Raw genomic sequence first — 26255 nt, 5'->3', positions numbered from 1 at the left:
AAAGATATATTTTTAGATATTTTCATCAGTAACATGAAAAGACTACTTAGCAACAGTTTTATTAAAATAGGACACTCACGTATAGAACAGCTTACCTGCTACAAAATATTCATGTTTATCCAAAAGAACAACTTCTCATTTAAGATATCCAGATTTAGGTTTAATATAAAAATGAATATAAAAAGTATCTTACTTGAATTCCAGCAGCAGATTGGGTCCGGGATGTTCGAGCGTGGCCGTGCGCTCGGAGCACAGAGTGGCGAGCAGCGACGCAGAGGGCGAACTACCCGCCCGTAACGTCAGATAATCCGTGGTACAGTGACTGCGGAAACGATATTGTTTTACTGTATAGCTTATGAATGGATTATACTGGCTCCGTTCCCAAGATTCCTACCTATATACGGATTTTCGACTTATTTCTGCGGATCTACGGATTTCCGTAAGGGGAGGTTCTGTTATTCCGGGTTTGTTACACAAATAGGCTTTGAGTAACGCCAATTTTGGTCTATAGCAATTTCTGAGAATGCATTCGTTTAACATCATCAAATATGTATATGTATAGTCGGTCAAAATCTCTATATGGTCCATATTGTTTGTATCTACAAACATTTTACGGATACATACACATGGAGTGCTATTAGCATTCCAGTTACAAGTTACAAGAATCGACTATTTCATCGATAACATTTATTTTAAAGTAAAAAATAGGAACCACGTACTAGGCGCCCATACCTCAGAAGGAGATAGTAACGCGCTTAGGGTAATGACTAATGAGCGTCGCCAGCGGTTTCCTTCATTGGTTAGCATTATGTGCTCTAGCTCTACTCATTTAAGCAACACAGTATTCTCGAAAGCCGCCCGGAAAAATGCTATAAGGAAAACTGCTTTCTATCTGACCTTTGCCCGGAGCAATAATCCTTAGTAAACTACTAACTAGTAGAAGTACTTAGGAACTAAGAATGAGTTTTATAATATAAGAAAATAACAAGCTTATAATACTCTATTCCTTTTATATTTTGTGCAAGAAGTCTTCCAACACTACTACTTAATCTCCGAGCTGCAATTAGAGGGGTTTTACTTAAGTCAACCTAATACTCTTAACAGAAAACCTAGTAACGAGTTAGTATAGTTATACGCTTCTGAAAGTGCGCTGCACATGTATAAATATAAGGTACATAAATAAATACAATGCACTTTGCATTCCCGAGTGTAAGCGAGTGAACAAATTGACATTCGTACGTGTATCATAACAAATTCGCTTGCAAAGAGATCATAAAGCACAGCCTTCCTTGCAAACTTTATAGCGAAGTGTGTTTGCGCTAAATCTGGGAGCTAAAGTGGCTCGGCCGTGTGAACGTACTACCTATTAGTAAGTATGCCGGCAAACGTATTGCACAGAGATAGCACTTTTATTTCGCTCCTGCACTCCAGCGGGATTTATTGTAGATCTAGTGTTAGTGGAACGAAAATGTATCAACGTTTGCCCACGTTATCATTCCAGTGAAATGTTGTTGCGGTTATTTAAATTTTTCAACATTTCGATACAATATGATCATGTTATTGTATTACAAATATGTAGATGAAAACGTATTTGTTGAGTTATAGAACAGACTAGAAATTCAGTTTAATTAGTACTGCCGTTAACAAATTATATAAATTGTTATTACCATCATAAACCACTTCTGTACTGGGCAAGGCCTTTCAAGTAAACGGGGACACAGTGTACACAATTATGTTAATATTATAGCTTTATTTAAGGACGGCTTGTATTAAAACGGCATTAAATTAGGAGTTTCAGACTTAACATAAACTTGATTAGCATGCGTAACGTACTCGGCTTAGTGGTAATTGCTATATCCTGGCTCCTTGTAATGCGATCTCAACCGGCTTTAATCTCACCCACTTGACTCGCACAAACACTTCGTAAACTTACATAATAATATGTTCGTCATTTATTTTCGCACACAATTATTTGTAAAGCCTCCAGCCCTTTATTAAAATACACCCTCCCAGTTATTGAAACGTATTTGCCACTCAAATAAATCGGGACTCCGCTGGGAGTCGGAAATTCTAAATATTTTAACGTTGCCGATATTGCTCGGTGTAGTATAGATATGTTTAGATCTTGATCGAAGTATTTTAAAAATATTTCAATTTGTGAGTTTATATTCTATTGGAATTTTGGGATATAGGGAAGCTTCTATAGCTTCCTTATTTCGGGTTGATATTGAAAAAGTATTTGGGACAAGTCGATGCAGCAAACATTCTTATGTAATTAGCATACGGCTATGAACTTCTGAGTAATGGTGACATTCAACCGAACATTATAAAGTTTGCATGCAATCACGAAATTGCTCGCTGATGGTTTTTGAATAACATGAATATAACATGTTATTTGAATTTAATATCTTCATGTTTTTTGAGATCATATAAACGAAATAACAGAATATAATAAAGCTTTTACTTTGTTACTTGGTTTACTAAAAGCGATGTAAGTGGATAATACACTATTTACTTTCATGTTAGAGTTAAATGAATTTAACTGCGCCTCAGTTTACCAAAGAAAAACGAGTAAACTTAAGTAAGTACATAAAAGGTAAAAGTTTTTCTGTTGGCTATTTAATTGACCTATTTTTTTAAAAATATTTTATGGCGATCAATATAAAGGATGTGTTTATGACAAGGATACTCATTTTATTAAACCCTTTCACGCATCACAATTGAGTAACTTATAAAGGAATTACCGATTCAAATTACCACTCAGTACCAGTCACTCAAACAAACACACACACAAACATTTAGTGAAAACCGTCGCAAGCCCACACGGGTGGAAGGGAGATACGGATGGCTATCCTTTTATTTACTGAAACGATTGTTCCCCGGCTTTCAAAACGAGTGGATTTCATACGGGCTGATAAAAATACTTCCCAAAGAACATTGGGAACGCAGCCGCCTTTGTCGTAACACATAACTGCTTCATCAGTCTTGTGTACAAACGGTAATGGGGAAATGGTAAAAGGAATCAATAAAAACAGAGAATATGGAAAGTAGATCTTGGAATCACGTTCCCTACAAATAGATGTTTCATGTGTAATAATATTAAGTTACGCTGATGTAATACCTCTCGTAAGGTAATACTGGTTTGTATATTTTCGTCTTTTATATTTTAAAAGGTAAGCTGATTTTGAATGTGGTAAAAGACTTTTTTTATTAGCTACGATATTAAATCGGTATTGAAATTGAACGATGCGGAGAGAGATTTAATTTTCATAGAGTGTGTTTGAACTGTATCTGTATCAAACTTAGTTATTGCAAAAAAAGTACCAGTTATGGTACATTTAATCCATACATAAGTTCATCTACTTCCCACATCCAGGCAAGCCTCAGCCATGTCTTCTGTTATGATTTCAACAGCTCTAAATTATATTGATTTCTGACACTAAATTTTCTGAAAGAATACTTTTATTTAAAATCTCTAAACCATGTTAACTTTTTGGTTTTACATTCCCAGGTTGTCACAATTACTAACAATGATAGCAAGACATATTAACCAGCTCCATAATAACAAATTCCACTTTTGATTGCCAAGCAATCTTAGCTAAACGTTGGCCTAATTATGCGAAGCTTCGATATGGACTTCGTTACAATAGCAACTGACTTCAAACAGATCGAACTAGGCCACAGTTGTTAGTTCTGCTTGCTAGGTAAATATACTTTCGTAAACTTATTCTATTATGGATATGTTAAGTGCTTTTGTTCTAGATATTGATGGTAGTAGAATTATGGTTATGTATGTATGTAGATCATGGAAAAACATTACAAAGAAAAAAGAAATATTCTTCTTAGTAATTTTCTTTTCCTGAAAATAGTTGAAGTATTCGTTACAGAAGATAACTTCTATGTTAACAACTACCTTTTTTATTTGTACCTGTATAAATGTTCACTGACAATGATTCTAAAATTATGATAAGAAAACAAATCAACTTTAAATTCCATGAAAAAGAAAACTGAAAATGCTGTAATGAATCGTTAATAATAATTAAAACAAAATGTAAAACGTTGATAGCCATTAACATAATAGGCCTCACCTTTTGTGTTCGTTTGACACTCTGACCCTCATCGGTAAGTGTTTAATTAAAATCCAGTTTTACTAGGTGTCACACTTATGCCTTACAATGTCCACAATTAATGAAAATAATATTAAGAGAAAATCTAATTACCTATGTATTAGTATCTGTAGGTATGTATAGAAGGAATAGCTATCAATTACCATGCACCTAGTGGATACGGGAATGCCAAAACCAAGTAGGTATTTCAACTAAAAGTGAGGTTAGTGTAAAGTCTTAGCAGCTGTATATTTTGAAATTATCTTGATACAATCAGCACCAAAACCAGCACATCTACCTAACATTGTACCTACAGTTGTGAGGATCGCAATCCTGATACGTTTGTTGCCGGGGCTCAGAATCATTTTCATATGAACTGATTATTTATAGAAGTCTCTATTACATATTGTATATCAAATATCCAAGCTTATGTTATTGTGAAGGTCAAGGACGAGTCGATTTCGGGAACGAATGATAATATTATTCCTGCTATCCCAAAATCAAAGTTGTTTTGAAAAATATGTACGAGATACATCTTGCCATCATCATGTGTTTACTGTATAGAATTGCGGATGAAGCCCGAAAAAAAATCCGTTTTGTTTTTGTATCCGATTCAAAATATTATTTACAATGTAAAATAAAAAGATTTTTTTTATCGTGATAAATTCTTTCAAAAAAATCTGTAAAAAAATTTGGAAAAATATTCAAAAAATATCAAAGGAAATATTTTTTCCGGGAATACATTTTTGGATCAAATGTAAGGTTTTGGAAGCCAAAATATCTTCATACAACCCACTAATTATAACAATAACATTGTTCTGAACACCAACATTCAATTATGGAGCTGAAGTTTCTAATGGATGTTTATTGTTTTTAAACAATTCGTGTCAATAATGTTTTGTATCGAGCTTTAAGTTCCGCAACTACGATTTAACCTACTTCAGTATTAGAAAATTAAACTTACAAGGGTCTGTAAATGATGAAGAAACATGAATCAACAAATTAAGATCATCAAAACGGGTCGTTTAGAGAAGTGACACTTATAAAATCTCATCCAAAAATTTCAATGAAATGTTGATTTTTGAGGAAAATATTCTCCAGCACTTAATTCTTCAAATAGCGTGTAAACAAGAGGAAAAACGTCGTTCGCGCTCGTCATTCACTGAACAAGATTACGCAAATGAGACTTCTGACGGACATGCCCATTAAACTTAATGTGCACTTAAAATACATTAATTATAATCATTTCTGTTGTTTCTTATTTAGCAATGTAAATGTTCAAATATTAATTAATGTACTAGAGATAAAACTCCACTACGTTCGAGCGAGTTTCTTCCTAAACAAATACAAACAAACGACTTTGTTTTATAAGAGCTATTTTCGGACGACAAATTGTATAGCAACGAAACGGTTTCTTTTAGTAAAATATCACTAATAAAAGCTCTTAGAAGTCCCAAATATGTTAACATGTGTATCATTATGAATAATAAATATACCTATTTTATATAATTTGATAGAAAACGCGATCCATCTACCCACATGGGTATCCCTGACTTATCAACAGCTCTTTTCAATTTAGGCAAGGCGGTATCCGTCCCAAACCCTTTTCAAGGGAACCTCAATATGGCGCCTTCTTTGTGAACCATCCACATTTGTTATACGTCATAAATTTAAATAAGTACTTCTGGAAAGAGTAACAGGAAATTCGTGCGTGAAACGGAAACGTATGAAGATTAGTATCGCGGTTAAAAGGTAAGGAGTGCTTCGTAAAGTTTCCTGAACTTTAGTGGGTTGACCTCGAGGTATATTTGCGGCGCGGTCACTTACGTAACCTCCACTTAAGCTAAGTATGTTGACCAAGGAGAGACAACGTGATGTCTTTTATTATGCGACGGAATAAACACCATTTCCTCGGTTTAGGTGAACAAGACTCAGTTACATAAAGATTTGCGACGGAGCCAACTTTGTATGGGATTCTGCTGTCGTATTCATTTTCATGTTTACATAGGAATGCAGATATTTTATACGTGCAATGTGGGTTTGTGTTTTAAGGCGACTTTTAGACAGCCAGTCCTTTTGTTTTGCAAACAATTTCAAGTTAGGGTGCGTGTTGAAACAATTACGACAACTCCACTTTTACAATGATAAATCTTTCTTCTAAAAATCTTCATACAACAGGTATTGTGAGATAAAGCTATTATAATGTTTTACGTTTGTCATGAATTTTTTAACCAGTTCGTAAAAAACTTGTTTTCATAATTTTATACAGCATCAAGATTTTTCAGAAATCAAATAAGTAAAGAAATATAAAGCTGTAGTAAAAAAAGTGGTGACTCACTGGTTACGCGGGAAACGCAATAAGGTTCGTAAAGATGCGAAAAATTTGAAAAAACTGGTGATTGCAAATGCGACGGGAAAAATCGGCATACTGCGGGCGACACAAAACAAGAAAGTATGCCTAAAGGAAAGGAGCACAGTACCTGTTGTCTTCTACGGCGATTTCTTGTACGAGGAGCACTGCCACAAATAAAGTTCAACACAAATCACACCAATTTTTCCACTCAATATCGATTTTTGTATCGGAGAGAGACGTGAGCTCTCGCGCGCGTTGTCAGCCATTTTTTTGTTTGTTATGTTGCACACACGACTCAAGGGCGCTAGTGTCGCCTCTCGCTCCAACGAATGCGTTGAGGTATGTGCGGGAAAGGGAAGGGAATAGGATTGCAAACACCAGTGAAATTACCAATATAACAAATTATGAGTATGAAAATTATCGCGCAACCACTCACTTTCTAGGTAGCAAAATAGAAGTGAAAATGATCTTGACTCTGGTGTGAACAGAATTGGTTGCGAAGAGGTATCGACAGCGGCGGTGTGGCGGGTACAATCCCGGGTACCCGGGACTGGCCAGCACGCAGGATCCCGGACCCCGACACGACACGTCTTGGTATAACCAATCGCAATCTGTAGGAGAAAAAAATGAATTAGTAAAACAGCATTTGCAAGTAAATTACGTATTAAGCACATAGAGGTATATAGCATAGATTTTCACATGAATTAAGCTTTTCATCCGTGCTTTACACAGATCAGTTTATTGATCCTTACAAGAGAAAAGACATAACTTTTATAATAAACTATGATACTACTTAAGGCGTGAAAAAGTTTTTCTCGGTGAAAAAAGCAAATAAAATACTTCAGCAATAAAATAATTTCATATGGATATCGTTAGATGGTAAATAAAACTATGTTTTTATTTTTGTATTGTAATAGATCTCACAAATTATTCGGCTAATATGAATTGGAAAATTACAGACATTATTATTATCACGCATCATTCGGCACGTATAATTTGCATGATTGGGTTTCAAAAATAAGTGGGATTCAGCTAGGGCTGCCATCCGTCCGGGTTTCCCCGGATTTGTCCTCGTTTGGAGGCCGTCCGGGGGACGTCCGGGCGGGGTTTCAAGAAGTGTCCGGGGAAAACCCGGACATTTTTCTTACGAGTTGAATTACAATCGACACACAGACTGCAGAAGTCGAAGTCTACCAAAACTCAAAAATTTTCGCGCTCGCTTCGCTCGCGGCTTACTTTCTTGACGCTATCTTTTTTTACGTTTAGCTACTTTAATATCCCAATATTAAAAAAACTAGGTCTTGTTTTGTTAAAAAAAAAAAAAAACGGACTCGTCCGGGGTAAAAATGCGATTTACGCCAAATGTCCGGGTTTTTTAAATATTTGTCCGGGTTTAGCGAAATTCGAAATGGCAGCCCTAGATTCAGCTCAATCACGCCTCCACTACCGTATTGGTATACAATCATCAAATGCAGGTGTTCGCGCAAAAAAGAACCGTATTTTTAACGCCATTACACCTATTATGGCATGTGTCAGTCTTTCGTTGCACTTGAATTTTTGTAGTTCAACGTTTCAAAAATCTATGTTGGAATGTGAAATCTCAGTTTCATTTGATTTGTGTCAGTTTATGGTATTTAGTGAATGTTTGCGCGATATTTTTCGATGTTTCGCGTCATTTGTGAATTACATAAATAAATAATAATAATAGGTAAGTATATGATGTTTTCTTTGACTTAGTCAAATTGCTCTATATTTTCAAATTCCTAAAGTTTACTTTCAATTACTAATTACTGTTAGACACAATTTCCCTGTCACTAACGTCAATACAAAAGAATTTCCCCGGTATATTCTTAACACAGCGTAGGTATATATCCCACTGTATACCAAGCCCATACACAACAAGGTGTGTATCTGACGTATAACAAGTTACTAATACATAAGCACACAACATAATATTATGGTGTACACAGAATATAATTATGAGGCAACTTCTGACGAGGGTACTGCCCGGCACACTTGCCTAGTTCCGAAAATATCTTGACAAGACAGCTATCCTATACTTGAAGCCGTGTTTGTGACACCCGTCCTTTATTTATTACATTTGGCCAGAGAAAATTATAATTGCTGCTATATTAGGTGCTAAGATGTTTATCTAGAGCAGTTCGTTGTTGTTTTGTCTTGTCTAGAAGAATCTATTTCTGAAACAAGCCTCATTAGTATTGTAGACTAGCTTCTGCCTGTGGTTTTGAGAAAACCATTTTGTGCACACATATAAATAATGGTATATATGTGCCTAAATATAATTTATTATTAATAATAGTTATATTACCGCATAATTTCATCAAAACCTGTAGTTATTGTGGAAAATTGCTGCGAATATAGCTTGATAAAAATCTTGGAAACGGCCAATTTTGATCAGTTTTCATTAAGTTCCCCAAGAACACTATTGTTTTAAAAGCTTTTTCTTCTTACGTGTTATCAATACACAGAATAGTTTTACAATAGAATGCAGCTGAATCAGATTTTCCTGTAATTTATCAGAACATTCTCACTGGATAGTAAAAGTAGTTTTACGTGCAACTTCATTATCCAGGCGTACCGTCCATTTTCTGTTTCATTTTACCACTTTAGAAAGTTTTTATTGCATTAAAAACTGTGCTATTTTAATGAGCAATTTTTATTAACATTATAAGCTGTACTTTATTTGCTGTGTAATTTAAGTTTATCGCAGTGTATAAATTACGAAAATAAACCATTAGAAAATACACTATCTACCTAACCTTACTCTTAATGAAATACGAACGTTTTCCAACAATAAGGACTACCTACTTAAAATATTTTACAAATCTTATAAATCAACTTGGGCATTTTTTGGGTTCTGAGAGTTTTTTCTGGCCCGGTTTTGTTTCTCTTTAGTGTACTTGGCAATAGTCTTCCTCCAGTACAATGAAAACGCCATACCTACGTACAGCAAAAACACACAATGGTCCAGGGACGTAGAATCGGAAACCAGTATTATATCCGCACAATATCGACGAAGGAAACGGTCATCTGCTTGTTAGCGAGCTTTCCTTAACCTTGGATAACGATAAGGTTATACAAAGAATAGTCAATTACCCTCGGCCTTTATTGAACCTTTCTAATTAACAATAATTCAAGCAAAAGACAAAGGAGGCGCAAATACTCGAATAATAATCTTCCGATATTTTTTCCACGATAAAATTTCAGCACGTTCGCGTTTTGATTGTAACCTAAATCTCTAAAGACATCTTGAAAAAAATATTCTTTGAAGATTCAAACTTTATCGTAAATTCAATAGGTACAAATCAAACCAAATAACACATGAAAAATCAGAACACTTACTACTGTTAAAAGGAATACAGTAGATCAATGTTTCTATGTAAGATCTTACCTGTGTGGGGTATCCGAGAGCCGCCCCTCGGGTGAAACCCAACGCCTTGGGTATTACTTAGCGATGTAAAACTGAAGAAAGCGAGGAACTGTGACCTCACAGTCTTTTCTGTTATCCTGGTAACAAAGGGCTGTATTAAAGGCGCTATAAATAAAGTGCTGAAAATGTGAGTAGGGTTTACAAATAAGAATAACAAAAGAAGTAAAATAAACATTTTATGTACATTTATTTTGTGTCTGTATTGTTTAGTATAAGCCGATCTTTATGAATAGCACACACCAAACTTCTGCCACGACGTTCAAAACAAAAGGTAATATCTCTTGTTTGTTTTACAACTGAGTGAGTAAGAGTGGGTCTCTACCTACAACGCGCGTCTAAACATTATGTGAACATCCATGGTCCGCCCGACGCAAGTACGCTAGTTCATAAAATCAAGTAATTCACCGTCGTCAGCTGACAAGAGCATTGCAGCACTCCCTGACAACCGGCCACAATTCCGAATCGAGCATTACCGGTTCCGCTGTGACGACCTTTTGTTCCGATTCCGACTGCCGCTCACTACCGGAATTCGCGTTTCCGAACCGAACTGCAAATGGAGATAAATTCTGAAATGCTCCACGCGGCCGCATCGCTTCACTATCCGGAAATAATGCTCATTTGAGTGCCTGCCGCTCCCATTAGCGGATGAAAATGTAATTAATTATTGTTCATTTTGGTTGGATTCATTACCACCACGCGAGTAGACCGGATTGCTTAACGAGTTACGTTTAATGATCGATGAATCTACACGCGTACGTTTTGAATATCCAACTATGTAGATAGCGTCGGGGGATAATGTTGTCCGCTTTCTGATATCCGAACCGCTGAGGTTTGTTGGAAATAATGAGCGGGTATATATTCCGATACCTATCATTATATACGGCGACCCGCAAAAACCACCAGCGCAGCTCAGTTACAAAATTAGATACACTGTCTAATGTAGGTCATGATAATAAGTGCTTTTGCTGCTTTTAAGCTTATCGAGTACCTAAGCACACTCATTAAGAAGAATTGTTCAAAAATAGAATTTTAAGAGCGGCCTGTTCAAACTTAACCCTGCTGAATCAACGAACAAACAGTTTCGGAGCCGTAATGGACCTTTAATTTACTATTTATGGAAGTGGCTAACAATTTCAGAGTAAATCTTACCAAATTGCGAATATGAGAGAGAATTTTGAGTGGAAGATTGCATCCATAGCCAGGAGGATCCAGTTTTTTTTGTAATTGTGTAATATGTGCACACTTTATCGTATGAAAAGATCCTATTGGAGAATATAACTCACCTAAATTCTAAAGTAGAAGCGCCATGATCGGCGAATAGTACTACGGGTGGTGTATACCGCTCGTTGGCGCCGCATAGTCTCGTCTCCGCCGCGCCTCCCGCCGGCACTGCGCTTGCGCTGCCCAGCTGCAACCAGCCTCCCACACAGCTAGGAAGGCAAAAAGAAACAAATTAGTCTAATTGAAACCTAGCACCTTATTAGCATAAAACGTCTTGTCTTGTGCGACAGAAAAGACTGCAAGACTGCACTACTGCAGGCTGAAATGTTTATGGTAAATGTACATGCAAAGCTTAACGACTGCACATCCCATGTTCGTAAATTATAGTTTAATGTTAAAACGAAATGAGCGCAGAGATATGTAGCCGCCGCCAACGGATACATACGAAATACTGTGCAGAACGTAATCCAGACAAATTTGTCTTGGATCCGACAACGACTGCGGCACTCGCGTACTGTGGGCAAGCTGCCCGCTGCCAACAATGTTATAAGTACACGCTTAACTCGCATAAAAATGTACACCACATCACTTTATGTGCTCACAAATACAGATTTAGCAATATTCCAGTCTATGCAGCGAGTGCATTATCGAGATTCAGCAAATACTCTCGTATTCACAGTAAGTAACTAACACATTAATCAAATACCGCATACATTCCTAGAGTTCCGGCTATCGCGACAATACGGATATACTCTGATTATTATGCCTCTGTGTTACGTATGTAGGTGTGAAGCTTTGTTCAGTCTTAGGCCAGTGATTACAATCTTCATTATGTCCTCGTGTTATGATCGACATCCAATCAACTGACAAACAGAGAGACTGGAGAGAGCTACAACTGAGATGGAACATGGCATCACGGTAAACGATGTCGGAGATAGCCTGCCGAATTTGGATCCAGTACAAAGCATTAGGTACCAGTAAGGTACGTGCTAAATGACGATCAATTTGATACATACGTTAAGCATTTTAATAACAAGAGCACCAAAAACATCAAACAAAGTCTAAACAAACATTAGCTAAGTCCCCTCACGTACTTTTTTTATTTTTTATTTTTTTTTTTTATTAGCCTGTGCTGTCCCACTGCTGGGCAAAGGCCTCCCCCAAAGCCTTCCACTTTTCTTTATCCCTCGCTGCTTGAGGCCAGTCCGAGAGGAAGCTGTCCAAGTCTTCCCTCCAGCGTTTCCTTGGTCTCCCTCTCGGTCGCCTTCCATCCTCCGGGATCCACTTTGTGGTTATATTGGCCCACTTGTCCGGGTGCATTCGACAGATGTGACCCGCCCAATCCCACTTCAACTTCGCAGACTTGTTGCCCACATCGAGTATGCCCGTCTTGGACCGGATAATGGTGTTGCGTATCCGGTCGCTTAGCCGTATGTTGAGCAGGCTACGCTCCATGCTTCTTTGGCATACTTTTAGCCTGGACTTCTGAGATTCGGTCAAAGACCAAGTCTGAGCGCCGTAGGTTAGAATGGGCAGAATACACATGTCGACTAGTTTTCGCTTCAGCGATAAAGGGAGCTCACCCTTCATAAGCGATTTCATGGACCAGTAGCTCTTCCAGGCGTTTTCGATCCGTCGGTCGATTTCCTTGTCTTGCCTGTTTTCGAAGGACACTAACTGGCCCAAGTAGATGTATTCGTCGACATGTTGTATCTCTTGCCCATCTACCTCGACCCTACGTTTCGCGCTATTAGTCATTACTTTAGTCTTTGACCGGTTCATCACAAGCCCGACTTTGAGGCTGGCGGAGCTCAGCTCTTGGAGCATCTGTTGCAGCTGTTCTGCCGACGGTGCGAATAGGACAATATCATCTGCGAAGCGAAGGTTAGTGAGTATTTTACTGCCGACTCGGATACCCTGCGATATCCAGGGGTCGGCCAGTTCCTTAAAAACCTCTTCGAGTGTGCTGGTAAAAAGTTTTGGTGAGAGCGGATCACCCTGCTTGACTCCTTTATGTATCTGAAATTTGGTGCCTGATGTGTCTAATTTTATGTTGGCGGTGCTATTGCTGTATATGGCTTTCAGGAGGTCTATGTATGTTTTTTCTATGCCTTGGTCTTCTAAAGCTGAGAATATTGCTGAATGCTTTATACTGTCAAAAGCCTTTGTATAATCTACGAATGCCAAGTACAATGGTTTCTGGAACTCTATGTGTTTTTCTATAATTTGGTTAAGTGACTGGAGGTGGTCTGTTGTGGAAAAATGAGGGCGGAATCCGGCTTGTTCTGCTGGTTGATGGGAGTCTAATTGAATGTCGATGCGGTTGTGAAGGATTTTGATGAAAGCTTTGTAAATGTGCGAGACTAAACTAATGGGCCTGTAGTTGTTTATATCGGCTTTGTCTCCTTTTTTGTGAAGAAGTATGATGTTCGAGTGGCACATCATGTCTGGGATCTTGCCGGTTTTCAATATGTTATTGAATAGACTAGTGAGGTGTGGAATAAGTGTAGCTGAGCCGAGTTTTAAGGTTTCAGTAGTAATGCCATCTTCTCCAGGGCTTCTACCATAATGCATTGTCTTAAGGACTCGATGGACTTCGGACCTTGAGATAGGTGTAATGTCGTCCGAGTAGTGGTATGTAAGGTCTGTGCTTCTGCTGTTGCTGTCTGTGCTGCTGCTGTCTTGCTGCCCCTCACGTACGCAAATTAGATTTTGTTCGGAACCGCAACACGCCTTACCAAGCATATTGACAATCGACACACATGAGCAATATAATATGGCCGGTGTCTATCGCAAGACGATCTTCTGGAAATATTCAATTTGACGGGACATTGATCATAGCAGTGTGCGGCTAGCGCGGACCCGTCGCGACCGATTCCCTTCCACCAATCACGGACCGCTCCATATAACACTCATACATGTTGAACGAAACTATGAATATGGTAGGAGGATCTCATTTTTCTTAGATTGCTTTTTAGGGTTCTGCGTCTGTCATAAAAATTATGTTCGTACTCATAACGCGGACCACAGTCAATGATATCATACTTCATTAAGTATGGTCCTCGTTTAAAATACTTCCAATAACTATTGATTGATGATAACTAATTTAGGTAGATATTATTTGGCACATGTTCTTCTGTATTGGTCAAACATAACTCTGAACAAGTCAACGTTCTTTTAAATACTTGAATAGTTCTTGCAGGGCTTAGTGAAAAATCTAAATGGACGCTTCGGTACATATCAATGAATTGAAATTATAATTTTGTAATTAGTTTGTGGTTATTATCATAATTAGCATCATGATTATTATGTAAATGGATTACACTCAACGGACATTTATGTCTAAAACATATGGCCATATTAATGTAATAGATGAGTAAATCGGAACAGCTAAATGGTGCTTGGTTTCCGATTGCATAGGTAATTTTGGATGGAATTCATTGTGTTTCAATTAAGCTAAATGCGTCAGTCAGCCGCAAGAGGAATTGTTGCTAAAATTTTAAACCGAAACCAAATGGAGTTAGATTATTAATATTGGATATCAGATAATAATGCCATTTGAATTCACGAATGATAATAATGTTTGTTGGGGTCGCAAGTAATGAAATTGACTGGATATTAGAATGTGTTTACTAGGATTCTGGTTTAATGAAAATACAGTCGAGTAGATACGGGACATTGATCATGCGTGTCAGATACGGAAATACTAAATTGTTTCTGTGCAGAGGTTTTGTGAAAATAAACTTTTGAGTACTTTTCTACCTTCATTATGTTCTCAGCTTCGATTTTCGATTCAATTTTATTGGTTAGGGTTGTATTTTAAACGATCCTTAGAAGTTTATATTATTGACTTTCCTTTCAAATAAATGCCTCTGCCAATCATTCAAAATATGCTTTGATTTATGCAAGAAGAATAATATTATATAATACGAGTATATTAAACTGAAGGTTGAAGAAGTTAAACTAAATGTGCTCTTAATTAATCAAACAATTACCTGGTGCCATTAAACTTGCCGACAGAGACAAGCCTATACAGTTGTATCTCAACCCTCTGGCCAGCATCAGGCTGCAAGAAATAGGAACACGCGCCAGGACCCTCGATGGAAGGCGACTTGATCTGACCGAACGTCTTGCCGGACTTGCTCTTGAGGACCCGCGAGTCGATCGTGATGTTGCACACTGAAAGGTGATATGTGATTAGAAGACTGCAAAGTACATTAGACTTTATTACAGGCAAAGTATGGTGCAAAGTTGTTAAATAGTGGCGTTGGGTTATATTATATCCTACATCTATAGTTACAAAATCGATACGGTAAGCTAAGAAGTTGGTTTCATATAGGCAGAGATAAGGAAAAGTGCAAATGAAATCTGTTCTTGTACCCTTGATTAAGACTGTCAGTTCACGCAAAAAGTATTGCCGTATTCAATTTGCCTATTACAAAAAGTCTTACTTCGGATCCGAGATTGGCAGCCCTCTGATAAATGGCGTTCGACCCGCATCCTAATTGCGTAACACATGACAATCCCAACTGAATTCGTTTTGCCCTATTATTATTGAAACATTGCTTAGAGTCCCTTTAGGCCTGCGGTATTTCTTAACTAGTAAACCTTGTAGCTGTCACTTCTCAGATTGCCTAAAGGATTTGTGAATGGATAAATAAATAATTTCATTTTATATTCCATCGCCTTAGTTATGAGACGCCTGGACAAGCTATTTTCATAGCTGGAAACCTCATACTACCCCTAAAGGATTCATAAACCTGATGACATTGTCCTAACTATATTGAAAATGATTGATAAGGGTTTGATTACACTGTTTTACGTCCATTAGAAGCCTGCTGATTTCATCAGTTCCATTACGCCGACCGTTAAAACCTTGTTTATCGACAATATGTTGGAACGAGACCACATATCAGATAAAGGGTATCTAATACTACTATGTAATAACATCTACTGCTATATTGATAGGTTGAACAATGGAGCACTTTGCTAAACAAATGGATATAATTGTGCTCTGATTCGATCTACGGGCTTAAATTGAATGGCCTACTGAAATATACATATTTAGTTGCATAGCAAATAATACTCGTATCTGGTATTGTCTGTTTAGCTGGCATCGTTGTTCATTTACGTTTAATAAATATTTAATACACGCAACTTTGATGTTCTGTATGGGCTAAATTGCTGTCAGGTATTTGTAGCTTACAAAATTATTTTGTGTACATTCAAATAAATATTTTCCTTTCCAAGACACTGTAGTGATCCCTTACATTCACCTTCGGCCTTTTAATGCGAGACCCTTGAAATACTTATTCCGACGCCTGTCATATTACGTCTGTTCAATTTGAAATCTTATTATAATATATTTGAAGTATCCTTTCAAACACATACATTGCCCGAGGACTTCTCAACATTTCGTCTGACCCGAAAACAAGCCTTTTCTTTGGACTAAGAATTATTAGCATTAGGTAGCATTCAAAATGCCAACAGTGTCAGACTCCTTTTCACGTTTCCAGATACATAAATTATATTCGAGAAATATTATTTTGATTTATTTCATGTGCCTACATACGCCGGATTTCAAAAACGGAATTTGAACGGCTTCTTCTATATACATAGTATGGTTATGAGTTTCTTGTTTTAAAGGGGCTTAAGTATATATATCCATACGTTATCATTTTAGGTGAAGACAAAGTGTAGCTCTTCAGATTTATAGAAAGAAATTCTTGAATTGATAGCATCAAATCTGTGTCCATATGGAATCCTTCAAAGTAAGCGTGGGACCATTTGTTATTTTATGTTTTCTTTTTCCTTGAATATAAACGACATACCATTTATTATCGCAATGAAATGCTTGTTCCAGAAGATACAAATCTTTTCATAAATTATAATGCTATCTTTTGACCCAAATCGTCGTTAATCCTATACATTGACCAAAATTTGTTATTCCTTCGTGTGTATCCTACCATAAAATTAAAAATAATAATTTTCTACCGGAAAAGGAAACATATCAATGATATCTTGGAGCAATGCCAACCGCATAGATAATAATTGAATTTCTTGTAACAAAGATACATCTTGTAGAGAAGAGTAATTTTGTTCGGATAAAACTGGATGAAAAATAAAGACTAAGTGTGGTACAGCATGGAATCCATTAAGACCTTCGTATATACCAGCACATTAGCTGGAGTTTAACATCTGGCACGGTTGTGTGCAACTTGAAAGGAAAATGGGAAATTCATTAAAGTAAATAAGTAATGTTAAATAATACACGTCGTGGGATCAAAAATACAGATTTCGGGAACGTAAATAGGGCCTTTGTTCTCGTCATGCGTATTAATTAAAGTTCCAGGATCAGTTCTATTATTTCCAAAGTTTCATTATTTTTTCGATCTACAATTCCACAAACTCACAATTTACTTTATGATGAAAATAAATTAAAATCTTAATAGGATCAACTCAAACTTACTATTAGCACAATACTGCTCCAACCCGCATTGCGCGCACCTCGTCGGCGCGACATCGCCGCAGGGACAGGCTCCGTCGCGTACGCAGCACGCGCACTCATCGCCGTCGCCGCCGGGGCACGCGCAGCCCGTAGATGCTTGCGTCCACAGGTCTACCTGACCTGGTAACGTATGAAAAATATTGGCCTAGCTACAAGATACTTTTAACATTTCATTTTGAAGTAATTACGAAATGTCGTAGGGACTTATCTACGCATATTTGATATGCTTGACAAACAGCGGCTCAAGATGTCATAAGATGTATCCACGGGTCTACCTGACCTGGTAACAGATCAAAGACATTGGATTCCTAGCCTAGGAAGTGTCGTACCTGTCAAGGCATTATTTTAAATGCCTTTTTAAATGCTTAACAACACAGGCTCCGTGATCATAAGTGGTTAGTTAAGATGTCATAAGATGTTTGCAGCGAAATTTCTTCTGTCTATTATTTATGCAAGAGAAAGGACAATTTTGAAACAGAAAGCGGACCCGCCACAAGGCGGGATAAACACTAAAAAGAAGAAGAATAAGACAATTTTGAAAATCAGGTTCTAAAGTCGTAATCAAAAACTTACTGCTACCGTCGAGGAAAATGGGCGTCCACGCAATCTGCGCTGTGCAAGCGGCGCACGCGGCGAGCAGCAGCAGCGGCAGCGGCGGTCGCATGGTGCAGCGGGCAGTCACCGCACACCTCGCCCCGCCCCCCTCCCGCGCCGCCTTCGCATTTGCACCCCCCTCAGGCACCCTCACAAACACACACGAACACGCACACTGTTCACACAACGCACTAATCGCATTTTCGCACTCACTTTTTCCGAGTATTTTTATTTCACAACAGTTTATGGCGTTTTTATTACGAATCCCCACAATCTTCCATTTTCAGTTTGAATCCGCAGAAGTTGTGGCTGTTGTGATTTCTGCAACAAAATATTATCTCTGTTACGCCCTATTACACTCTGATAGGCGAGAATCAAAATAATACCTAACATCAAATTGATCGTTCATCTTTATGTCTGCTACAGATATCCTTGATTTCTTACAGTGAACACACCTAAAAAGTTATTGGAAGTAATACGAGTAAACAATGAGTAAAGTATGTAAATGGATTGTTTTGTCAGTTGGTTGTAGCTCTGAGCTTCCTTTCGCGCAATATATTGTAATTAATTTTGTATTTACTTGAAACTCGCGAGGGAGTTGCGGGCAGGTTACCTGTGTACATTGTTCCAGATAAGTTTGTCCTGACTTTAGTTTTAGTTACCAGTTTATGCACGAGCTCAATAGAAAGAGACGATCATTTAAAAAGGGATGCGTGTCTAAGAGTTGTCAAATGCTATCTATCTTTTGGTTTATAATTCTGTCCATGACGTAGTACGTATGAGCTGTCTATCCATGCTTGAATCTACTTAGAAGGCATATAGCCTTCTTGGACCGATTAGATCAGATTAAAAAGTATCTGTGTATACGGAAAATTATAATTTTAGGAATATTAGAAGATTAGATTTAAAAGAGAGCTCGGTAGATCTTTATTTTCTTTGCTGCTGCGGCGTCGTTATATGAACATACGGACAAAGCCACTCTATGTCCAAACATATGTTTGCCAGGTTGTCCAGGTGTTTACAGCTTACATCACGCTTACATACACGCTTTACCATTAACGACATCGCTTGCTCCTTATCCTTATACCGCACCCAGACATTGACACCAGAATCTAAATGCACAGCAAATGCCTCACAGGGTGTGAGCCTGAATACCTACACAGCACTGGTATATAACAAGCAGGTGGCGAGGATGATGAAGGCTCGAACCCAGTGCTCGAACCGAACATAATAATTAGCTACTTTTAATGTTGGTATATTTTAAACGCACGCCTCAATACATTCGTGGCGCATGCCTCGTAATGTCTGGTTCCAGCCTTGAATTAAACTATTTCACACTCGTCTACTGCTGTCACAGTAAAGTGCTAAACCGATATCGATGAAATCAGTGAGAAGAGAAAAGCACAAATCCCATGACTCCTTAATTTTGTAACTCAATGGGGAAAAATGGTAGGTTACCTTTAAGATTTGATCTCAGTGGTAAGACGACATGACAATAATGAATTTGAATATATGGAACTTCAGCAGCCCATTTTATCCGAAATGTTGTAGTGAGAGCAAAGTGAAGTAGAATGATAAATAAAGATGCCCCCATCGTGGACCCAGGCCATGGTCTAGTAGGAAAAGAAAATATATGGCACTTAAATAATCATAAGGTTGATATAGCCTAGCATTTCGGCTAACGTAGTGTAGGACGTCCTCAGGCACAGTGGAGTGATGACTTGTGCAAGGCGGCTGGCAGGAGCTGGATGCGAGCAGCCGAAAATCGATCTCAGTGGCGTGCACTTGGAGAGGCCTATGTCCAGCAGTGGACTGCTATAGGCTGATGATGATGATGATGATGATGATTTCGGCTAAATTATGCTGATACATCTTTCTACATTTCCAAATGAAACACTTGCTTTATTAGAAAAACTTTATAACAAATATAGCCGCCAAATTGTTTGGGCATAACAATAAAATAAACAAAACGATAATTTACAAGTCACACGAGTGTTTATTATAGAGGTGACGCTTCACTTGCAATAGTAGCAGCAGCTTGGTGTATTGGACGGCTGCGCGTACACACAGTCTACGTACTGGCATTCCGTGCACGACATGCAAGGCTGATACAGAGAAGTACACGGGGGGTTACACTGTGATTTGTTTCTCTCGTAGTGGAAGCAACAGTTTCCCTGTTCGCAAACAAAAACAAAATAAAACGATAAAAAAATAAACGGCACGATAGCACCCAAGACCAAGAATTTATACAGAATCAACAAATAAAAATCTAATTTAATTCAAAAATCTCTACGAGGGACGGCAATTTTCTTATTTGCATAAGCAGATAAGTTTCTGAACTCGAATCCCGTAAATTAATTAACTTTGCAGGTAAAAAAGGCAAGAATCGTAAGTCCAAATTCCTATCCAGAAAGTTTTCCTGTTTCGGATAATAACTACGCTTTCTGTTAATTACTGGGCTTAGGCGAGGAGTGTTAAAGTTTAAATTCAGTTAGAGATCTGTTAACTTTCTTTCGTGTTAAAGGATGCCAAATGGCCCAGGTGATGGTGTGTACAATTCATTGAATATTCAACTGTGACATCCCGCTTGAGTTTGCGGACCGCAGCGGATTAGTGAACCATCACGTTAAGAGATTAAACTTTAATTAAACTGTCAAGTATGTCAACCAATAAAATGTTTAACTAAATAGAAGCAAGTCAACGGGTGTTTCGAGTACAGAGCCGGCCTAATTCTGCGAGCCTTCGGATTACAGGGCCCAATCACGAAGAGTCGTATCTTGAGCCCCAGTCGAAAATAAATCCCCATCCGAACCCATGTCGCGTTCAACGAATAAACATTGTGGTCCACGAGACGGCACGATCGATGTCAAAAACACACCAAACAGGCGTACTCCAAATAACATCTAATCTCACGTAAATTGCTCGTAAATAGTGGAGCAATTTAATTAAAATTCTAATTCTGCGGATAATCCGATTCTTAAACATTCATTCCGAAGTTGACAAATTCTGTAATTTGGTTAGAGACTGAGAACTACGAGGAGGTTGCTTTAACTTTGTTATGTTGCTTTTCATAGATTCAATGTATTTGTTTATGTAGTCTTTGTTTATTGAGTATTATAGCTAAGCGTTTAACGCCTATAACCATGGAATTTTTTAATTATCTTATTGCCTTTAAAAACTTGTTTTAGTTAGCTTTTACGTACTAATGTTCTAATTTCTCCTGCAACAGATTAATATTTTCTAGAGTTTGGAACTTTTTAAAAGAAATCTAATAACATTTTCCGGTTGTGGTCTACGGTCTACGTCGGATTCATTTTTCTAGCACTGACTGGGTATGTAATGAAATTGAATTTCTCCTCGGCGTCACCGACGGCGTTTATTCGGCTTTTTGCTTTGGCTTCGGCTTCTAAAAGGATATTGCGTGGGAATCAATTCAGGTGGCGGTTTTCCATCCTCCTACTGAATATTAATTTTTCATAAAATATCGCCGAGCTCAATTGGAATGAACCGAAAGAAGTTATTTCTTCAAAAAGCATTATTTAAGAACTCAGGTCTAATATTTCAGCTAGAATTTAAAGAAGCCGTGTATTGGCACCATAAAATCATGTGACTTCTGATTCTAGTCTTTTTAGAAATGTTAAGATTGTTAAGGTGCAATTACTTAAATCAGTACCCGTTCATCTTCAGAGTGGTACCGTCGAATTTCGCTGTCAGCGTCCACCGCGTATGAAGAGACAACGAAAGGCTTTCGCCTCGCACGGGTTCCGCACGCCACTTCACAAGCGCGGCGCATCAGTACCGTTGGTTGATTTGTCTGGAACAATACAAAATATCATTTGAACTATTACAGTTATAATTGAAGTTTGTGCACAAATATTGAAAGATTTGCATTAATTGAACCATGAAAAGTAAAACCGTACAACTTGAGCCCCCCGAATAATAAATATTACCAGAAAAGCCGCTTACGTGAGGTCATCTCATTTATTATTGTCATATAACGTTGCATGCAGTTATTAGTCATCTAATATATCTTCAAGGGATACTTCTATCGGCTTCTTCCTAAGGTAATTGCAGCCGAGTGCATGCTTGGTTTCGCAACAAGGCACTTTAGCGGGATCAGCTACTTTGACGGGGTTGACGCGGACTTCACATTCGATGGACACGTCTCGAGGACACCTTACAAGGAAATTCGCAGTGCCGAGTAGCTTCGAGTGCTCCTGGTCTTGCATTCCATTGCGCTTGAATGCAGATACGGGTAGCCTTCTCACCTGCAACGGACCAGACAGACGCAGTTTAGTTGCGCCCTACTCAGGCATTGCGAATTTCCCCGCATTTTCGCGACATTCACAAAAATATGGCGAAAAACATTCAGTTAATATGTTTCTTTATTGAATAAGTTACACTCGCAACAAACATAGGTATGGTTGTAAAAAATTGAACATTCTTTGAAATGTCTGTATAAACTCTATTTATTAATTTACGCACCAGAGAGGTAGGAGGTCAGTACTTCTTTTTAAGTACGGCACATTTCTTCGACGGTTTGACGGGGATGGCGATAGGGTGGTAGCTCCAAATCGCATTGTGCCAACACTTGCGAATGTATGATATGCTGCCGCATTCATTGTATTTGTGATCTTGAATTCCGTTCCGTTTTAGCGCCGATGACGGCAGGGGATTTACCTGCCAGGTGCGTCCTTTTTCTTACTTTTTCTTCAAAAAGTTTTTTTCATACAGATAGTAAACGCTACATATATGTTAATGATGACCGTATGTTAGGAGATAAACGAGGTTTATTTTTTTTCCTTTCGCTTTCTTACAGGAAGCATTTCCATGGTGACTCTCGGGAATATTCTACACATAGGCTCAACGGAAGTATGGACACAATATAAACCGTTATTTTCTCTAGCAGTACATAAGTAGCGGATTGCCCCTCGATACCCATGAATCTGATCCTGCATTCCGTTTCGGCGGTATGCTGACATGGGGAGTCTACCATACCGTGTCGGAACGTACCGTTCCTGAAACTAACAACAAAACAATGGAACCACGAAAATATTCAGAAAGATACGCCCTGTACGATAATGTTGGCAAATCCGCTGAATATTCAAGTAAGTGTACTCAGAATATACTTTGGAGAAATTGTTTTACCTATGGCAGAACATTCAAAGATTCATAAAGTATGGAGTAGTGTTTTAGAGAGAATTTTGCTTCAGGGGTAAGTCGATAAGAAACTTTCGGTCAGTGGGTCGTCTTAGGGGCGGAGTTTCTATTTGTTTAATTTGAAAATTTTATGCAGCAAGGTGTTGGTAAAAAAATTAAATAAATATGATACATTTCACAACATACTTATAAAGCATGCCGTAAAATACATTCTTATTTTACGAAGGAAAATTGCAATTTATGGCACTTACAATTCTCCCATCTTCGTATCTGTAGCAAGGTATAATGTATTTCGTCTTGACTTGTTTAGGTGGGGGACAACAATGTTCGTAACTCGGTTCTGGTGCGGAACTGTGCTCATGCCGCTCATGGCGCTCATGGCGCTCATGTCGTGGCTCGTGTCGCCGCTCGCGTCGCGGGGAACAGCATCTGGCCGGTGGACAACACTCTCGCTGAGGACAACAGTCTCTCTGACACTCCCGCTCATATACTGGACAGCGTGGCGGAGACCGCGGACGCTTTTGCTCGCAGCACACATACTGTACTGGCTTCTGGCACCGTGGCAAGCATGGATAGCAAGTCGGCTCCTCTTCACAATAGTTTGGGACACAGCCTGACGCTATCAGCATTGGAGTCACAGTGCACTCCCCACAAGGCGGATAACAGCATTCCATTTTTTTCCGTTTTTATGTTTCCTTTTCAATATTATGTTTTATCCTTGTTGATTTTAAACTAAATATTTTTACTAGAATTTATAAATTATGCCCAAAACTTTGAAATGTGGTGGTAAATTTTTCGCTGTCAATTTTAAAATGAGATCGTTTTTGTTTTTTTTATTACATGTCAAATGGCTGCTTTTTATTTCAGTGCTTAAAAACCACGGAGGTCGGAGAGATAGCTAAAAACTATGTTTCTATAAATACCTCTTTGGTGTACGCGTTGTGATTTTTGGCGGCGTGGCGCGGCGTTCGCAGTCGCACGTATAAAAACTTTGTTACTAGATGGTTCATAAAGTTTTATTTTCCAGATGGTCGTCGTCTGTCTCGTTGAGATAATTCAGTTTTCAACTTTATTCGGCCATGGAGCATAAATATTGGGAAAAAGTGATTCAATAAAGTAATCAGTACAAACACAATGTGATTTGCCACAAAGTCCGCAAGTGTCCCCGGTTTACGTCATTTGCTGGCACGGCGTCGTATTGCCAGTGGCAACGCTAGGGGCAAAACTCTAAAGCAAAGCTTTTGCAACACATTTGCAAACATTCAGGCGCCGCCTCCTTGTCGCCGACGATTCGAAAATGCAATTTTCCCAATGCAAATCGAACGCTCCAGACAGATTTAATGCCTTTTACTTGCCGATTCCGCACATCATTTCCGAAGAGAATTGGTGATGGCTAAGTCAATATTGAAAAAGCCGAATAAAACCATTATTTGCTATGACAAGGAAATATTTATTAACCACGAATCCATAAAAAGTAATGTGTGATTCAATGGGGTGAAATTGATTTAACGTTTGAGAAGATTACTTTTTAGTTTATTTCTTTCATTTCTCTCCACTTTTACAAATCTATGTTCATCTTTGGTCTCAGCATTGAGCACACAAACGCAGTTTAGAAGATTAACAGCAACGACTTTAATTTTGTTAATGTATTCGGGGACCGTTTTGGGAAGATTGAATAATCCGTAAAAATGTTCACGAACATTGGTTAGGTTTTTAAATTGCTTCAATGTAGAATGTTTACACTTTGTATCTATGAAAATGCACTCTCGATGCGTTTTGTTTGTATTGCTGAAGTCTGGCTGGCAAACATTTTACTCTGCGGTTTACGAAACGTTGGTAAACCCTCGACACATTCAGAATAAAGTTTTCTAACACTCAAAGTATCGAATACTGTGTTTGGTTACTTTTAAAATATTGTTTAATATTTTTGAAGATTGCTCGGAAACCTGAATAGTTTAAGGTGCATAGGTAAAAATCGAATGTATAATTTCTTGCTCATCACTACTACTGGCTAGCATGTAGCATGTAACACTACCAAGGACATATTATTACATGATAGATGAAGTGAAGACTAATTAACAATGTATAAATATCCGGATTTAAGTGTGTATCAAAATTAATGGCGGATCCAAAATAATAAGCTCTTCAACGCTGACTCAATAGATAAGATCATGACACGTCTGCTAGTCACGTTAACTTCCTGAAAATGAAGATTATTTCCAATCGACTTGTTCCTTTCGTTCTGTCCTTTGAAGTGAATTCGATAGCGATCCCCTCGTACGTACCTATTGTATGATATTTCCACTTTATAACCTTCAGATAGCCTATATTTGTAAGCACCATATAGGTAGGTATAGCTTTGAGTCACAGTGAGGCTTTTGTATTGAATCTAAACCAAAGGGAATAGAAATACTTTACTACCGAACTTTATTTTTTCTATTTTCTATTGCATGCATTTATTATTGTTTGCTTGCAAAAAATAATGCTTTCTACAAAACATACAAATTAACATAAAAGGTCACCTTTGACAAATACGCAATATGTTTGTATAAATGCGTATTTACCATTATATACACAAAGGGAACATCACTTGAAGGAGTTCAGTACGAGTGGCGGGAACCGTGTAAGAATGTATTTATTTATTTATGATGGTACTTTTGTCAATGGAGCCTCGGGTTCATTTGGGTGATTTATGATCCTTCCCACAAAGAGGGTTTATACCATACTTATTTACCGAAACGTAATAAATTCTTTCTTCTGTATGGGATATAAAAGTATTGAAATTTGAGGATTTATGTATCGATATAAATTCCATGAATATAATACGTTAGTATTTACGATAGATCCAATATATTTACTGTG

General features: G+C 37.9%; 2 protein-coding genes across 5 annotated transcripts in view; both read right to left on the bottom strand.

The window, feature by feature from the left end:
* LOC110381130 (uncharacterized) overlaps positions 1-18479 on the bottom strand; it is a 30981-nt gene extending 12502 nt beyond the window's left edge. Inside the window, exons 1-7 of one of the 2 annotated variants that reach the window (XM_049836721.2) lie at positions 18213-18479; positions 17601-17759; positions 15127-15310; positions 11194-11340; positions 9872-9987; positions 6896-7070; positions 194-322 (exon numbers count right to left, since the gene is read on the bottom strand). In XM_049836721.2, the coding sequence (XP_049692678.1) occupies positions 194-322; positions 6896-7070; positions 9872-9987; positions 11194-11340; positions 15127-15310; positions 17601-17759; positions 18213-18303 (1001 nt within the window). In that variant the 5' untranslated portion in view covers positions 18304-18479. The remainder of the gene's footprint in view (positions 1-193; positions 323-6895; positions 7071-9871; positions 9988-11193; positions 11341-15126; positions 15311-17600; positions 17760-18212) is intronic. The other variant, XM_049836722.2, reaches the window with a different exon arrangement.
* Positions 18480-20134: 1655 nt separating this feature from the next.
* Positions 20135-24222, bottom strand: LOC135119320 (uncharacterized). Of its 3 annotated transcripts, none has more exons than XM_064043600.1 (3): positions 23645-24216; positions 21907-22047; positions 20135-20407 (listed from the first exon to the last, which is right to left on the bottom strand). In XM_064043600.1, the coding sequence occupies exons 1-3, from the start codon at positions 24065-24067 to the stop codon at positions 20249-20251; spliced, it is 723 nt and encodes a 240-aa protein (XP_063899670.1). In that variant the 5' UTR covers positions 24068-24216; the 3' UTR covers positions 20135-20248. The 3 variants fall into 3 exon arrangements, with proteins under 3 accessions (XP_063899670.1, XP_063899672.1, XP_063899671.1); XM_064043602.1 differs by lacking the exon at positions 20135-20407 and adding an exon at positions 22719-22913 and having other exon boundaries at positions 21908-22047; positions 23645-24222; XM_064043601.1 differs by lacking the exons at positions 20135-20407; positions 21907-22047 and adding exons at positions 22362-22501; positions 22719-22913 and having other exon boundaries at positions 23645-24221.
* Between the last annotated feature and the right edge of the window lie 2033 nt (positions 24223-26255).

Source organism: Helicoverpa armigera, chromosome 3, assembly GCF_030705265.1.
Source record: "Helicoverpa armigera isolate CAAS_96S chromosome 3, ASM3070526v1, whole genome shotgun sequence".
NCBI lineage: Eukaryota > Metazoa > Arthropoda > Insecta > Lepidoptera > Noctuidae > Helicoverpa > Helicoverpa armigera.
This window is presented reverse-complemented; position numbering and strand designations above follow the sequence as displayed.

Coding starts and splice junctions, on each gene's coding strand:
- LOC135119320 (XM_064043600.1), bottom strand. CDS start 24,067: ATGGAATGCTGTTATCCGCCTTGTGGGGAGTGCACTGTGACTCCAATG. Junction 22,048..23,644: donor GATACGAAGATGGGAGAATT/GTAAGTGCCATA, acceptor GTATTGTTCCAG/ACAAATCAACCAACGGTACT. Junction 20,408..21,906: donor ACCACTCTGAAGATGAACGG/GTACTGATTTAA, acceptor GTTTGCGAACAG/GGAAACTGTTGCTTCCACTA.